The 18,387-nt window shown below is 36.8% G+C and overlaps 1 protein-coding gene and 1 non-coding gene across 2 annotated transcripts in view; one reads left to right on the forward strand and one right to left on the reverse strand.

Annotated features, from left to right (window-relative positions):
* The window catches only part of RNGTT (RNA guanylyltransferase and 5'-phosphatase), a 238,843-nt gene that overhangs the window by 39,068 nt on the left and 181,388 nt on the right, over positions 1-18,387 (forward strand). The window contains exons 7-8 of the mRNA XM_049772216.1: positions 815-924; positions 3,464-3,565. Coding sequence (XP_049628173.1) covers positions 815-924; positions 3,464-3,565 — 212 coding nt within the window. The remainder of the gene's footprint in view (positions 1-814; positions 925-3,463; positions 3,566-18,387) is intronic.
* LOC126008256 (U6 spliceosomal RNA) lies at positions 9,971-10,077 on the reverse strand. The gene has a single exon (XR_007495595.1). It is a non-coding gene; the product is annotated as a U6 spliceosomal RNA (small nuclear RNA).

The following is an 18,387-nucleotide window of genomic DNA, read 5'->3' on the forward strand; positions in this document are numbered from 1 at the left end:
TAACCTAGAGATTTAACCTAGACCCCCATATACTTAGATTTTTTTTTTCTTGTCCTTGGGTCACACCTGATGATGTTCAGGGGTTACTCTGGGCTTTGCCCTCAGGAGTCATTCCTGGTAGACTGGGTGACCTTAGAGGATGCTGGGATTGAATTCAATTTAGCCCTGTGTACAGCAAACATCCTGCTGGCTGTATGATCACTGTGGGTCCTACTTAGATTTTATGTTGCTGTATCTAATGACTGTAGCCTAGCTGCTTTCTTTATTGTTACACTTTTATTCTAGTTTATAGAAGTATAATATATATTAAAATCTATATTCTCATTAGTGGTACAACTCCCCTGACTTCCTCAAATGAAAATCATTGATGAATGTTACAATGTAAACCTAGGCTCAAATACATTTTTTATCACCCAAGTAAATTACCTTGATTCTCTATGACTTAGGTAATTAGTTGTGAAATTAGTATAATGCACTCTACTTTACAATTATAAGGTTTAGAGAAAATGTTTGTGAGGTGCAAGTACTGTCCAACTCTGAGTAAATGGTAGTGTTAAGTCTTTATTACTGTTGTACTTATTGAATTATTTCTTGTTGAATGCTTCAGCTACATGATGCAGACATCAAGCAATGATTGAAAATTATTTTCTGTGTTAAAAGAAACCAGTGCCCTTCACAGAGGCATTTCTAGATCATCTTGGACTATTTGTTCATGGATTTATTCAGACTTATGAAATGAAACAAGTGTATCTCTTGGTCTTATATTTTTGTAAGTAGATCTGAATTCTAACAAATTCTTCTTTTTTCTTTTAAGGGTGCTATTTTCTTGGAAGGTGTAACTGTTAAAGGTGTTACTCAAGTCACAACGCAACCAAAATTAGGAGAGGTACAGCAGAAGTGTCATCAGTTCTGTGGCTGGGAAGGGTAATAAACATTTTTAAGTTTTAAATAAACTTGAGTCTTAATCTGCAATATTTAACTTTGACATAGCTTCATTGTTCCTTAAAGTGTTTGTGTAAAAGACTTCTTAAAAATAATATCAAAGTACAGTTTATTAGCTTTTCTATTTCAAGATAGACAGTGTAGTAACTAGACAATTGAGTCAAAGTTAGGTGACTTATATTTTCCTAAGGAAATAACCAGTACTGTCCAATGTTTCTTTTTCCTGAAGAAATAGCAAATACTGTCTAATGTTTTTGATTTTTCTATTGTTGATTAATGTTTGGGCTGGCTATATATATTAAGAAGAGATGGAACATGAATGTGTTTCATTTTCTGCTTTTTTAAAAATCAAAAACTTGGGAGAATTAACTTTAAATATATTCTACACCCTCTAATCATAGGAAAGTCCCAGATATTTCATGGTAGAGTCAGGAGAGAGGTCTTTGCATGTTAGGTCTTGCTTTATGCTTATTTCTGTTAATTACTACTAGCCTTAGCATAAAATGTTGACACAACTAGAATATAAGAAAATGAAGTACTAATTAAAAAAAAATCCATTGTAGGTACACTTTACAAAGAATAAGAACAATAACCCAGGCGGGGATGTGGGGAGAAAGGAACTCTCACTCACTGCTGGTAGGAATGCTGTCTAGTCCAGTCTTTATGGATGGACAACTATGGAGATTCCTCAAAAAACTTGATACTTTGCTCCCATAGATTCCAGCTATACTACTCCCAGGGATATACCTTAGGAACACAAAAATACAATTCAAAAATGCCTTCTGCACACCTATATTCATTGCAGCACTATTTACTATAGCCGGGATCTGAAACAATCCAGATGTCTAACAGATTAGTGACTAAAGAAACTGTAGTACATCTACACAATGAAATACTATGCAGCCATCAGAAAAGATGAAATCATGAAATTTTCCTATATATAGATGGACATGGAAATTATTATATGAGTGAAATAAGTCAGAGGGAGAGAGATAGTCACAGAATAGTCTTACTCATCTGTGGAATTTAAGAAAAATAAAAGACATTGTTGTAATAATACCCAGAGACAATAGAGAAGAGTGCTGAAAGGACTGGCTCATGATATGAAGATGAAGCTTTACCATGAAGGGTGATAAATGCAGTTAGAGAAATAACTATACTAAAAAACATCATAACAGTGGTAATGAGTGAGAAAAGTACAATACTTGTCTTGATATGAGAGAAGTACAATACCTGTCTCAAATACAGGCAGGGGCTGAGGGAGGTGGGAGATGGGAAGTATTAGTGTTGGAATGTTGCACAGGTGAGGGGGCTGTTCTTTTTGTGACTGAGGCCCAACTGCAAACATGTTTGTAATTTTGAAGAATAAAGTTTAAAAAAATCCAGTGTAATTTCTGAGATATAGAACTTTTTGCTACTTATAGTACAGTGGTTTAGAAAGACTTCTTTTTTTTAGTTTTTTTTTTTGTTTGTTTGTTTATGGATTACACCTTGGCAGTGCCTTACCCAGTATACTGTTTTCCCAGCTTCTAGAATACTTTTTAATAAGAGATGAAAATGGTGAAATAATACTGATTTTAGTGTTGTGTTAAACTTCACTGTAATTTTGACCTACGTTTTTTCTGTATTGTCACTTTTGGACTTCTTTTATTTATTTATTAAAAAAAATTTTTTTTTTTTTTGGTTATTCCTGGCAGTAATCAGGCGTTTCTTCTGCCCTCATGAATCTTTTCTGGCAGTGCTTAGGAGACTGTAAGGAAAACTGGGCTTGAACTTGGGTTGGCTGCATGCAAGACAAGCACTCTACTTGCTGTGCTCTCTCTCTCTAGCCTCTGGACTTATTTTAAGTGAAGAGTGGCAAGTTAGCAGTATTTTTTTTGGGGGGGACCCACACCTGGCGACGCTCAGGGGCCACTCCTGCTATGCACTCAAAAATCGCTCTGACTTGGGGGACCATATGGAACGCCAGGGGATTGAACCGCTAGCATGGGCAAGACAGACGTCTTACTGCTTTTGCCAGCGCTTTGGCCCCAAGTTAGCAGTATGAAGAACTCTGACATTTATAATAATATAAGATAATTAACCCAGGATTTAAATTTTCTATTTTCATCATGGATAGTTTTATTTTAAGCCATACCTGGTGGTGGTCAGTGATTCTTTCTCCTTCTGTGTTTGAGGCTAACTCCTAGAGCTTGGGGAGTACTACCTGCTAGGAATTGAACTTGGCCTTCTGTGTGCAAAGCATGCACTCAGCCAGTTGAATTATTTTTCTGGCCCCACGTGTATATTCATACTTGATAGGTAGAGTATGGTAGTGGTAATTAGAAGCTCTTTAACTTTCATTTTAAAAACATTGAGAAAATTGTAACCTTTTTTATTCCAGTGAAAACTGGTATTACTTTAAATGACATTAATCTTATGATGTACACTGTGCTAAATATATGACTCATGTGACTGGTTTTACGCACGTATTGCTTTGTATGGATAATAGCCATGTAGCAATAAAATGTTCTTCTTTAAGGTCTGGATTCCCTGGAGCACAGCCTGTTTCCATGGACAAGCAAAATATTAAGCTTTTGGAGCAGAATCCATATAAAGTAAGCTGGAAAGCAGATGGTACTCGGTAAGTTAGACTGCTAAAAAATAGTTATACCAGGAGCGTGGGGAAAAAAAAATAGTTATACCAATAAGCCTCAAGCTTGAAGAATATTGTCTATATTGTTTTATCTGTGTTCTTGGAGTGACTTTCTGACAGATATGATTAAATAAGTACACCTCCCTTATACATATTTTTTTTTCTCTTTTTAGTATTCTTTGCTATGTAATATAATTATCTCAAATAAGAGTTTTGGTTTTGCATTTCTGTTATTTTACAAAAATTCATACCAAATTTAAGTTTGAAAATTTTTATTTTTTAAAATTTTTTGGGCCACACTTGGTGACGCTCAGAGGTTACTCCTGACTATGCACTCAAATATTGCTCCTGGTTTGGGGGACCATATGGGATGGTGGGGATCGAAACGAGGTCTCTCCTGGGTCAGCCACTTGCAAAGCAAGTATCTTGCAGCTGTGCTACAGCTTTGGCCCTGAAATAATTTTTCTTTATAATATTGTGATTTTTGGTCTATTAAAAGTTTTTTTTTTTATATTTGTTTGACACATAAAATTAATAGCTACGGGGCCAGAGCGATAGCACAGTGATAGGCCGTTTGCCTTGCACACAGTTGATCCAGGACGGATCTTGGTTCGATCCCTGGCATTTCATATGGTTCCCCCGAGCCAGGAGCGATTTCTGAATGCATAACCAGGAGTAATCCCTGAGTATCACAGGGTATGGCCCAAAAAACCAAAAAGAAAAATAATAGCTGTGTTGTCAATTTATAATTTAAAAATTATTTAAAATAAATAACTTAAAATATTAAAAAATTTAAATTAAAAATATTTAAATTAAACTTCCACTTTTATTATTATTTTTTTTTGTAAATAAAATATTTTAAAGTTATTTTGTTTTGATTCTGTTACCTTTCACATGTTAAAGAAGGATTGATGTTCTCTTTTACTCCTCGGGAGATCTTATTCCAGTATCATTTATTTGAAAAGATTATCTCTTCTCCGTCTAATTGCCTTACTAATGTGTTATAACTCAATTCAGTATAGAGTGCTGTTCTATATTTATTTTTGCTGTCTTGTTTCATTGATCTATCTGCCTATTTTTACCACAGTGGCTTAATTCCTTTAGCATTATAGTAAATTTGGACAACAGATAGATACAATCTAGCTTTTCCTTTTTTTCATTTTTGGTATTGCTCAGGGGCTATTCTCAGTTCTGTGCTTGAGGTTTTTCCTAGTAATGCTTGGCTAACCATGCTGTGCTGGTAATTGGACCTCCTTCCTGCATGCAAGGCATGTGCTCAAGCTTGAATTTATATCTCATCCCTTTTTGCTTTTAAAAAAGTTCTTTTACTTGTTCTAAATTGTAAGTCTTTCTGAATGTGTGAATGAGTCTTATTTTCTCTGAAATTGAAAGAAGCTTAGCAAAGGGGCTGCCTGTATATGACAATGAATTCTTTCCTTGCATCTTTCAAAAAACAAACAAACAAACAAAACTAAACTAAAAAGTTTCTGCTGAAATTTTGATTTGTTTTATATCTAATCTAGAGATCATTTTGGGGAAGAATGATCTTTTTTTTTTGAGTTTGTGGGGGTTGTTTTTGGAACCACATTTGGTGGTACTCAGGGCTTACTTCTGATTTTGTGTTTGGATATCACTCCTAGTGGAACTCAGGGGATCATTAGGGCTGTCAGTGATCAAACCTGGGTTGATTGCTTGCAAGACATATGCTCTACCAGCTCTATTTGATCCTGAAAATGAACATTGGATTTTAATTGAACACTGAATTTCAGAATTTAGCAACAGGGAGGAAAGTGGTGGGAGAATGAGGATGTGACCAGTAGTGACATTAGTCAGTGGTGGTTGGTCCTGGGTACTTTGCTGATATGCAGTAACTGTACATCATTACTATCATTACTATACATTTAAACACTATTATAATCATATAGGCCAAACTGTAATAAAGTAACACCACAAAGCAAAACACAGTAGTATTTCAACCTGTCTAGACTATAACCATATAACCTAAAGTCTAATAAAGTAACAAAACAAAGAAAAACACAGTGTTAGTATTTTAATTGGTATTATTCTTCCATTTTAATTTTTCTTTAGTTTCTCTTTAGCGTATTTAGTTTTTCTCAGCCCTTGTATACTTTCAATGTAGTGATCTGCAATGAAGGAAATGAACTCATTTTGATGTTATAATGAACTTTGTCTCCCCAAAAGGGAAATCATGTAATAAAGTTGGAGATTTTTTTCTTGGAATTTGAAGACAAATGGAAGAGGTTCCTTGTTTCTAATTGTGAAGATCCATCTTACCAATGGCAGATTACTTTGTTTCAGGTTGTTAATCATTGGTGCAATTTAATATTTTAGTCATGATTTTTTGTTTGTTTTTGTACCATATCTGTTAATGCTCAAAGGTAACTCCTGGCTCTGTGGTCAAGAATCACTCCTGCTATGATTGGGGGATGATATGATTGAATCTAGGCTAATCACATTCTCCACTGTACTATTATTCTGGCCCCTTAAATAATAATCTTACCTGAAGCTTCTTAGGTATTCATATAGATTTAAAAAAATTTGCTAGTATCTATTGTTGTCTGAAAATATTCAAAAAATTTTTTAAATTTTTTTCTTTTTCTTTTTTTTAAACCAACTTTATTACATACATGATTGTATTTGGGTTTCAGTCATGTAAAGAACACCACCCTCACCAGTGCAACATTCCCGTCACCAATGTCCCAAATCTCCCTACTCCCCACCCAACCCCCGCCTGTACTCTAGACAGGCTTTCTATTTCCCTCGTACATTCTCATTATTAGGATAGTTCAAAACGTAGTTATTTCTCTAACTAAACTCATCCCTGTTTGCGGTGAGCTTCATAAGGTGAGCTGTAACTTCCAGTTTTTTTCTCTTTTGTGCCTGAAAATTATTATTACAAAAATGTCTTTCATTTATTTGATTAATTATTTTTTGTGTTTGTGTCTGTCTTATGGTATTAAGGCTTCTAGAAATGTTATATGATATTGAATTTTCCCTGTTCTTAATTTTAGTGAATTGATTTTGTTTTAATAATAAATATTATATGTGCTATAGGTTCTGCTACATAGTTTTTAATCTAATACTAGATTAAAGAGAGAGAGTACTAGGGGATAAGGTACTTGCTTAACATCCATCTGGCCTTGGGATGTTCCTTAGCCCTGTATATGGGTCCCTCAGCATGCCAGTAGTGATTCCTGACTTTAGTCAGGTGGGGTCCTACACTGGTGATAGTCGGAGGGGGGGGGGCAATTATTATTCCTTTTTTTGCTAAGTTTTTATCACTGAATTTATCATACATTTTTAATGTATATTGATTGTCATGGTTTCACCTCTCCCTTCTTCCCTCCTTTTCTTTCTTTCTTTTTTTCTTCCTTTCTTCCTTCCTATACCCATCTTTCCTCAGGGCTCTGAGCTTTTAGGGACTTTGCTTTTAGGGATCACTTTTGGCAGGATCATTTGTGTTGCTGAGATTGAACCTGGGTTGTCCACATGCAAGGCAATTAATCTGTTAATTCTCGTAAAATAGTGAACTCAGTAAAAAATTCTTTATAATAAAGGAAAAATAACAATAAAGTAAATTATATTAGATAATAAAGTAAATATTAAACTGGATTATGTTTGGTTTAGGAAAAAATACATGCCTATGGAAATTTTATTTGATAGTAGATAATCAATATTGTAATGAGTTGAGAAGAGGGCAAGCTTTTCATTAAAGCTGGTACTTTTTTCTTTGAGACCAGAATTCCTGCTATTTAGAATAGTGCTTGGAACACGATATGTTCTTAGTACAACATTTATTGTACTAAGCACATGCTTTGTATTCAGCTGTTCCCAGTTCAGTTCCTGGTACCTTAATCTCCCTTGAGTACCTTTAGGAATCACAGGGTTGATTAACTTTTTACATATATTCACATGAAAAATAAGGAAATACAGTGTTTGTGAAACTTTTGAGATTTTAAAGAAATTAATAACTCATTCCATTTTTTTCAGTCATTTTTTTTTTTTTTGGTTTGTTTTTTGTTTTTAGGGTCACATATGGTAAAGCTCAGGGGTTATTTCTGGCTATCTGCTCAGAAATCTCTCCTGGCTTGGGACGCTGGTGGGATCGAACCTTGGTCCGTCATAGGCTAGCACGTGCAAGGCAGATGTCCTACCACTTGTGCCACTGCTCCAGCCCCTCATATTTCATTTTCAAGATAAAATGTAAGTCATGTAGAAAAACAGAAAAGTAAACATATTTTCAAGAAATTTAGCTTGATAGAATTTAAAGCTAGCTAGACCTAAAAGAAAATGTTTGATTAGATTTCTGGAAAATAGGAAAGATCTGTTAGCCCTGTACAGCTGTCATACAAATATGATTAGCATATAGTAGAGACTCAGTAAAATGTTAGCTAAATGTTAGTAAAATGTAATTATATATACATACATGCTTTTTAAATATATCTCTATAAAATTTGCATGCATATGTAAATGTAACTTGTAGAAAAAACTTTGTTGTGAGGGCAAGGTTCTTGCCTTCCATGTTTCCATGAAGCTGACTTGATTTCAATCTCGAGCACTACATTTGGTTTTGTAGTAACACTAGGAGGATTCCTGAACAACATCAGTATGGACTCCCTTATTCCCGAGCAACACTGTATGAGCTCCTTTCCTCCACCGAAAAAGAAAAAGATACTTCTTTTTAAATACAAAGTGGGTATAGAATTTGGATCACAAAGAAAAATAACACAATAAATAAAAAAACTCAACTACTTAAGCTTTTTAGAGTAACAATTATTTTATAGTTGGCTTTTTATGACATCTGCTTAAGAAAGAAAGATACATTTGTATAATACACTTTGGAGGAAAATATAAAGATTCCTCTTAAAGCTTTCACTCAGAAGTAATATTGAACTTTCATTTAACTGTAGGTCTTGAGTCAACTGCTAGTCAAATTCAGGCTCTGGAATGCTTAACATAGAATTCCCAACCTTACTTTTTTTTTTTTTTTTTTATCTAATCAGGCTTCAGCAAATGTTTTTTCTAAAGAAAAATATAAATATTTCAAGTTTTCTGAATCCTGTTTTTTGGTTTCAATCTTTTTTTAATCAACTATTCAACTTGTCATGATATTACAAAATTAAGTTATCTTTCTACTGCTGTATATGAATGAGGATATACATCTACACAGTGGAATACATTATTTTTCAATAAAACTTTACATATTTATTTGTTTTGCCATTTCTTGTTGTACTCTGTACTTCTGGCACTGTGCTCAGGAAACACTCTTAGGGGATCATATTTCCATATGGTGGGGATCAAACTGGAGTGGGCCTCATGTAAGGCAAAAGCCTTAACCCTTAATCCTTATACTATCTTTCTAGCTCCAAAATCTTTTAAAAATAGGTAAAAGACCAAATTTTTTTTTTTTTTTTTTTTTTTTTTTTTGGTTTTTGGGCCACACCCGGTAACGCTCAGGGGTTACTCCTGGCTATGTGCTCAGAAGTTTGCTCCTGGCTTGGGGGACCATATGGGACACCGGGGGATCGAACCGCGGTCCGTCCAAGGTTAGCGCAGGCAAGGCAGGCACCTTACCTTTAGCGCCACCGCCCGGCCCCAAAAAGACCAAATTTGATCATTGGATTTGTTAACCTTGATCAGATATATTCTTCTTAAAAAGCATTGTTAGTGTTATTTTCTTTCTATATAAGGAAGTGTAAAAATGAGTTAAGAAAAGGAAATGGGATTGAATATAAGGTTATTTTTGTTTAAAATTTGGTTTCAATAAATTACATAAGTCGAAATAGATTTTTTTCTGAGTAATTATAAGTTAACACTAAGTTCATATTTCAAGATCTTTAAATGTGATTCTATACATGTATTAAAAATAGTATGTAATTGAAAAGGAAGTTAAACCATTTCCTCATAGGGTTTACTCCTGGCTCTATACTTAGGGTTCACTTTTGGTGGTTGTGGGGGGCCATATGGGATTCTGAGGATCATATCTGGGTCAGCCATGTTGCAAGGCAAATACCCTACCAGTTAGCTATACCATCATTCTGATATCATTTTGTATTTGGATTTTTAAAAATAAAGGTATTTTATTATTTACATTTGACTATTCTGGATATTTACTTTTTATCATTATGCCTTTGTTGATGCTCTTGAACTCTAAGAATATAGGCCAGTTTATATCATTTAAATATTAAAGTTATGACTAAATCTTGGTTTGATCTTTATTATTGTATTTCCGATCTGTATTGTTGATTTCTGCATACTTTTTATGATTTTATTTTCTTTTTATGAACTCCCTTTTGCTGTGCTTTTACTATTTTGAAGTCAGGTTCTTTAATTTTTGCCTATTGTTTCTTTTTTTTTTTTTCACTGCTAGATAAAAATATGGAACGCTTCACGAATTTGCGTATCATCCTTGCGCAGGGGCCATGCTAATCTTCTCTGTATCGTTCCAATTTTAGTATATGTGCTGCCGAAGCGAGCACGCCTATTGTTTCTTAATGGTCGCTTATATTGCTTTGAATTTATCCCTTAGTACAACCTTTTCCTTGTTTTATGAAAAAATGTATCTTTGTTTCCAGGAATCTTAATTTCATTTTTATTTCTTTTGACCCAGTGGTTGTTGAAGGGTATGTTCAGCTTCTAAATGTTTAAGTTCCCCAGCTTTCTATTTGTAGTTTATTTCTAACCTCAAACAATTATTCTTTCTCTTTTTTGTGTCTTTGTCTCTCTGTCTTTCTCCTTCTCTTTTTCTCTCTCTCCCACCTTCCCTTCCTTATTTCCTACCTCCCTTTTTGACCTTTTGGACTATGTATGCCTGGTATACATATATATATACATACATGTATGCCTTTTGGACTATGTATGTCTGTGCTTGTATGTATGTCTGTGCTTGCAGGTTACTCCTGATGGTCTCAGATTACCATATGTGTGCTGGGGTTTGATCCCTCATTGTCTGCATGCAAGACAAGCAACTTAACCACTTTATTAACTCTCTAGGCTCAATTTCCTGATTTTTATAAGATGTGTTTCTTGTTCCAACTTGCCTATCTTTGAGAATGATCCTTTTTTGTTATTGTTGTTTTTGGGCCACACCTGGCAGTGCTCAGGGTTACTCCTGGCTCTGTGCTCAGAAATCACTCCTGGCAGACTCAAGCCTATAAGATATGCCAGGGATCGAACCTGGCTCAGCCTCATGCAAGGCAAATACCCTAACTGCTGTTCTATAGCTCCTGCCCCAAGAATGATCCTTGAGTTCTGGAGAAGAATATGTACTCAGCATTTGAGGGATGGTATCCTAGAGATGTGTGTTAAGCCCATTTCTTCTACTTCTTCCTTCAGGGCTGCTGTTTCTGTCTTGACTGGTTGATCTATTTAGTAGTGCTGATGTGGTACTAAAATCTCTTATTATGTTGCTGTTTATATTTTTTTTCTTTAGACCTGATATACAGTGTTAAGTCTTTGTGATGTATAGATTCTATGATCATCATGTAATGCCTATCTTTTCTTATTACTTTTTGTGATTGAAATCTATTTTGTATTACATAAGTATTATATCAGACAGTTACTTCTGACTGTGTTATGGGGACCCTAAGGAATGCTGGGGATTGAATCCTTGTCAACCATGAGAAGGCAAGCATCCTACACACCTGTACTATCTGTCTGCCTCATGGATATTATCTCTCATCATGGTTACTTTTATATCTCTGATTTTTTTTTAAAAAACATTTTCAGGTATTTGCCTTGTGCGCGCTAGCCTAGGATGGACCGCGGTTTGATCCCCTGGCGTCCCATATGGTGTCCCAAGCCAGGAGCGATTTCTGAGTGCATAGCCAGGAGTAACTCCTGAGCATCGCTGGGTGTGGCCGAAAAACCAAAATAAAAAAAAATAAACATTTTCTTCAGTTTTTCCTTTTGTGCTTTTTGGATGATTTTGTGCAATTTTATCTTTAAATATGCTATTTTCATTTCTCTGCTTCTGTCATTTTGTTATTTATTGCCCTTATTGTTCTGTTACTTATTTAGGTTTGTTTTGAGGCCAGACCTGATTGTTCGCAGGACTTACTCCTGGCTTTGTGTTTATGGATCAATTCTGGTAGGCTCAAGGGACCAATACGTTGCCAGGTCTGCTGCTTGCAAGGCAAATGCCCTCATGCTATATTATCTCTTTCGTCCTTGTGCTTCTTAGAACTAAAATGCTCCTTGATTTTCGATTGAAGATGTATTTTACCTTTTCCTTTTATGAGAATTAACAATTAGTGTGATGTTTTAATTGCTATATAAGAATAGTAGAATGGGCTAGCCTTTTTAATAAAGAATACAGACATTGCTCCACAAACTACAAATTTAACTTTCATATGACCCAGCAATACTGTTTTGGGAAATAAACCCGAGGGATTTAAAAACTCTGCACAAAAGGCATCTGCACTCCTATGTTCATTGCAGCACTATGCGTGATAGCCAGAACCTGCAAACAACCCAGGTGTCCAAGATAGATGAGTGGATAAAGAAATAGTGGTACATCTACACAATTGAATATTAGGCAGATGTTAGAAAAAATGAAGTTATGATATATGCTTGTATATGTATGGATATAGAGAGTGAAATGAGTGAAATGAGTCAGAGAGGGATATACATAGAATAATCACATTAATTTGTGGTATATTAAAAAATAGTAGTCTGGATAGACAAGAGAACAGCAGGAGAAAAAAAGACTGTTGACCTGCAGCAGTGGGAGTGACAATGGGCTGTGGTGAACATTTGGACTAAAATGTGCCTTTTTGAACTGAACTGAGTTATATGCCTAGGCATGAGCTTGGCTGCTCCACTTCATTCTATGGCCACACATTTCTTCTGGTAGGGAGCCCCACCAGAATACATAAAAAATACTACAACATTCCAAATGTTACAGTCAGAAAACAATGTAGATCTCTACCACACTTAGTGAATAAAGATGATAGTTCTGAAGACCTAACAACAACCACTTAGATAGCATCTTTAATCAGGGTTGAAAAATGCTAGAAATTGACCTTCTTTATGACCTATCAATTCCACTCTGAGGAATATACTCTTGGAGCCTAAAAACACAATGTAGAAAAAGTCCTCTGCATCCCTATGTTAATCATAGAACTATTCAGAATAGTTAGAATTTGGAAACAACTCAAGTGCCCCCAGAACAGCTGAGTGGATAAAGAAAGTGTGATACATCTACACAGTGGAATACTATATAGCTGATAGGAAAATGAAGCCAGAAAATTTGCTTAGACATGGATACATATCGAAAGTATTATGTTGAGTAAAATGATTCAGGGAAGAGGGATAGACATATCCCTCCCATTCATTTGTGGGCTATAAGGGGGTGGGATTAATAATAATAATAGTAATAATATCAAAGACAATAGATAAGGGCCAGGAAAATCAGTCCAAGGTTTGGAGATTCCCACAAATAGTAGTGTAGCAGGTGCAGTTAGGGTAGGTATCACTGACAGTGATAGTTGGAACTGATCTCTCTCGAGAAGTATTGGGTGCTGAAGAAAAAGTGATAGGCATAATACCACTCAGTAACAGTAATGCAAAACATAGTGTCTAAGGGAGAAGGGAGGGTAGAGGGGGAAGAGAGAGATAGAGGAGAGAGGAGAGAGAATATGAATATATGGTTCTGCCATAGAGACAAGCTGGGCTGGAGGGAAATGGGACTTCTGTAGTTGGAAATGTTCAATGCTTTAGGGATGGGTGTTGGGTGGTTTTAAGTTTTTAAAAAATATGCTTTGGAATTAGATGTTAGTTACAACTTTAGGATTTATAAGATGATAAGAAGGATCATTGGCTTAGCATTTTTCTTTTTTACTTAACTCCTAACTATATGAGATTTACTACTCTAATAGAAATACTATCTCTAAAATGATAATAAAAAATAGAAACAACTGAGTTGATTCCCCATTCTCAAATGTTAACTAGATTTTAGTACCTCTATTGTAAATCTGAACTACAATTAAAGTTAGGATTTGCAGTTGCTCATATTTTAAACTTAAAAACATTAAAAAAAATATAAGGGCTGGAGCAATAGCCCAGAGGCTCATGAGCCTTGAGCATTACAGGGTATGAACCTCCTCCATCAAATAAACTTGTAAATGCGTGATTTTTTTTTTTTAGAGAGGTAGTGTATGGGATGCAGAGATATGATCAGATAATAATAGGACAATAATAGGACAAAGATAGAATTTGTTTAGTTAACAAATATTTATTGAACATTTACCACAGGGGTTGCGAACACGGCGCTCCAGCCACATGCGGCTCCAGGCCAAAATGAATGCTGCTCTTTGCCTCTTAACATTATTTTGTATATTGTGGCTCTTTGCCAAGTTTGGATTTTGTTCTGCTGCTTCTGAGAAGGGATCTCTGAGGAAAGATCTCTGAGCAAGGAGTCCCGCCCCCAGGCTTCGTCCTCCCATCTCCTATCCCTTGGAAACAACTGCACGGGCCAGCAAGCGGGGGACCCGTGTGTCACATGTTGTGTCGCATCTTGCCGTTAGTTCTTAGTGTGGAGGATGCAGCACACCCTCACCATCACTGCAGGATTTTGACCCTCACTCAAAATGGCAAAATGCAATATGTGTTTAATAGATTATTGTTAAAATTATATGCTTTTGTGTGAGTGTTTGTCTGTTTTGGCAGGTCACTGCGTGGTGTGGCTCTCTGACTCTCACAGTTTAAAATTTTGGCTCTTTGTGTTGAACTTGTTCGCCAACCCCGATTTACCATATCCGGAGGTTGTGTTTCGATTAGCAGTCAATTAGAATTTATAGTGAAAGATATGTTAATAAATATAAAATAACATTATTCTTAACATGTGCATTTTCATACCTTAAAAATAATGTTACCAGAAAAAATGTTATTGAAGCATATTGTTTTCAGGTTTTCCTTTGTTATAAATAACTGTAATGATTTCCTTATACCAATCTTTGTGTAGGTTTTGATGAAAATAGTATTACTCAAGTGAAGATAGTGGATACATCTTAAAGTTCTTAATTTGCTTTGCCAAGGATTGTTTGATATAGCCCAAATACTATTGCTTAAAACAATCCTTATGCTAAATGTAGCCAAGATGACAGTTGGAAGATGAAATTTTGTTATTTCTTTAATTAGTAATTTTTGAAATCAGTACAGCGGCACAGTTCATTATATATTTTGGCTCTGTTGGCAGTTATATTTCAATAGATAATTCTAAGTGCATCACATATTTGGTATGTTATGGTGCTTTATAGCAAATGCCATTTAAAGCTTATACTGCGATGTAGGTACTATTTAGAGGTCTTAAAAGCAAGATGTTTTCTAAACCCATATTTTTGTTTCTCTTATTTTTGGGCCACATTCAGTGGTGGTTAGAGCTTACTTCTGGCTCTGTTTTCATAGATCACTTCTAGCAATGGTTGGGGCATCATGTGGTGCTTGGGGTCCATGTATGGATCAAACCTGGATTGGCATGTGTAAGGCAAATTCCTGCTTGCTGTACTCTCACTGGTCCCAAGATAGAATTGCTCAGGGGTTACTCTTGACTCTGAGCTCAGAAATTGCTCCTGGCAGGCTTGGGATACTATATGGGATGATAGGAATTGAATCCAGGTAGGCCACATCTAAGGCAAACACCCTACTCACTGTGCTCTGGCCCAAGAACTGGTAGTTTTGATATAATCTGTGAAAAGTGACATATAGCATTTCTGCCATTTCTGTTGGTTGGAAGTGAGAGTCAAACTCAGCCTATATATACAAGCCACACACGTGTGTGTGTGTGTGTGTGTGTGTGTGTGTGTGTGTGTGTGTGTGTGTGTGTGTGTGTGTATTCTAGGGATCTCAAGGATTTTTAGACTTATCAACATATTTCTTTTATTATTTATAAATTCTTTAATTGTATTACTATGAGATACAGATAAAGTTATTTCTGATTGAATTTTATGAGATGCTGGGCATTCGAACTATGGTTCGTCCTAGGCAAGAGTGCTCAAGGCAGATAGATGCCTTATGCCCTGCACCACTGCTCTGGCCCCCATTTTGATAATTACCAGGTAACTCTATACTTAAAAAGCAAACAACAGGGTCAGAGCAATAGCTCAGCAGTGGGGTGTTTGCTTTGCATGTGGCTAATCCAGGATGGACCTTGGTTCCAACCCCCAGCGTTCCATATGGCCCCCAGCCAGGAGCAATTTCTGAGCGCATAGCCAGAAGTAACTCGAGTATTACCGGGTATTACCAAAAACCAAAAAAAGGAAAAAAAAAAGCAAAGAACATCAATAACTACAACAACAAAAAAAGACGCAGTAATATTGTTTGATTCCAACATAAGAAAGTACCATATGTTTGTGTGTGTTTCCCAAGCAGTGCTCAGGAGACTTGGGATCCCACTGGCAGTTCTCCACCAACTGACACCCAGTTCAGAGCAAGGATGGGTGGTTGTGGTGCTCTGTGGCCTTGCACGGATATGGGTAATGGGGCCACCCTTGTGGCCTGCAGGGATATGGGTAATGGGGCCACCCTTGTAGTCCTGTGGGATCTTTGAGCCACCAATGGTGCTGGGTATCCAAATGCATCACTCTAAATCTAGAGTCTATTGAAATGCTGCTTTAAAAAGAAAGCGTTACAGTAATATTGTAGATAATGTTTTTTAAGTGATTAGTGATTCACCTGAAATATAATTATTCACTGTAAGTATTGCTATTCTCTACAATGTGTAATATATTTGTGGGAGTGCATTTTAAACAATATACTATTAAATCTTTTTTTTTTTTTTTAATGGTTTTGGACCATATCTAGCAGTGCTCAGGGGTTACTCCTGGCTCTGTGCTCAGAAATTGTTCCTGCCATGCTCGGGGGACCATATAGGATGTCTAGAGTCGAACCCGGGTTCGTCATGGGTTGGCCACATGCAAGGCAAACGCCATACTGCTGTGCTATGTTTCTGACACCTCTATTAAATATTTCTATAGTGATTAAATAGATTCATCACTGGAAAAAGATTTTTTTCCACTGACTTAATTTTTATTGTTTCACTAGGTGGCAGCAGAAGACTAGCTTTAATTCAAGCTTCCTTTGTGTAGCTGTAGAATTCAGTGGTGCTTTGGACATCTTAGTACATCATCCCCAAATATTAGTTTGGTACCATTAAGGGAGGATTTAGGGGATATTGTATACAACAAAATTGAAAGCATCTCACATTTTTAATTATGTTGATTATTCTTTGCAGTGTTTTGAAATTTTTTGATCACTGTGCTGTATGGTATCTTTTGTTGTTACATTCAAGAATGCTCAGTGCTTATTCTTGGCTCTACATTCAGGAATCCTCCTGATGGTGCTATGGGGACCGTATGGAATGCTGGCTGGGTTTTAAACCTGCATTGGTCCTGTAAAGTCACTTTAAAAAAAATCAAATGAACACTATTTGGGAGGTGTTTTTTTTGTTTTTGATTTTGTTTTTTGGTTTTTTGGGCCACACCCGGTGGTGCTCAGGGGTTACTCCTGGCTGTCTGTACAGAAATAGCTCCTGGCAGGCATGGGGGACCATATGGGACACCGGGATTCGAATCAACTACCTTTTGGTCCTGGATTGGCTGCTTGCAAGGCAAATGCTGCTGTGCTATCTCTCTGGGCCAGGAAGGTGGTTTTAATTTTGGGCTATACCTGGTAATGCTGGTGCTACTTGTGTGGTTCCTGGGGGCCATTCTCTGGCAATGTTCAGTGGACTATGAATCAGATTTTCTGCAGTATGCAGAATCAAACCTGCCACAACCCCCCCATCACACACATACACATTAAAAGCATGTGCTTCAACCTTGATCCATCTTGCCAGTCTTTAAGAATTATCATTTTTGGCTACACTCAGCCATGCTTAGGGCTTAGTTCTGGTTCTGCATTTATGATGCACCCATTTTGGGGACCATAATGGGTACTGGGGATCAAATCCATGTCAATTGTGTGCTGACCGACCCTGTTGGCCAGCAAGGGTCAACTTCCTCCTCCCACTTTGGGGACTGAGGACATTCTGCTCAGCTCATCACCGGAAAAAACGGATCCCAGGCTGGTGACCAGAGACAGTTTAACCCCTTACAACAGAAAGAGGAACTAGGATATCTGAAGTGTAACAGGACATGGGGGAGGAGGTAAGGGGGGTAGGTAAGGGGAGAAACAGCATGAACAGTGGGGCTTAGGAATCCCCTTGGGCAAAGCAGTATTGATAGGCATTATAACCAGAGCTCTCTGTGGGGGAGGAGGGATGCCCAAGGTCAAGTCCAATTATTAATTGAGGGGTGGGGTGGGGGTGGGAAGTGGGGTGGGCTGGTGATGGTGGTGGTGGCACCCCTCTTTGTCAATCCCTATCTCTAGTGTGGTGGTGCAGTCTAAAGCTTTCCACTTTAGGAGGATCCCTAGAATTAGCATTCTACAGGCCCCCTGGAACAAAGACCAGGGTTTCTATCTGCCAGGTGGTTAGGGAACAGGCACAGAGGGCATTCATCAAGTTGAGTAGAAGACATGTTCTCTAGCTACTGTACTATTTCTATAAATAATTTTTATAAAAAACCCTTTTGCTGTTAAAAATACCTTGCAGAGACAAAAATATAGCACAATAGATAGGATGTCTGTCTTGCACATGGCTGACCCAGTACAATCCTGGCCATCCCATATGGTCCCCTGAGCCGGCTAGGAGTGATTCCTGAGCACCCACCACTGCCTGGTGTGATCCAAAAAGAAAGAAAGAAACAAACAAACCCTCCCAAAATTTTTGCTATGCTTCGGAAAACATTTTC

This window comes from Suncus etruscus, chromosome 4 (assembly GCF_024139225.1).
Source record: "Suncus etruscus isolate mSunEtr1 chromosome 4, mSunEtr1.pri.cur, whole genome shotgun sequence".
NCBI classification, from domain to species: Eukaryota; Metazoa; Chordata; class Mammalia; order Eulipotyphla; family Soricidae; genus Suncus; species Suncus etruscus.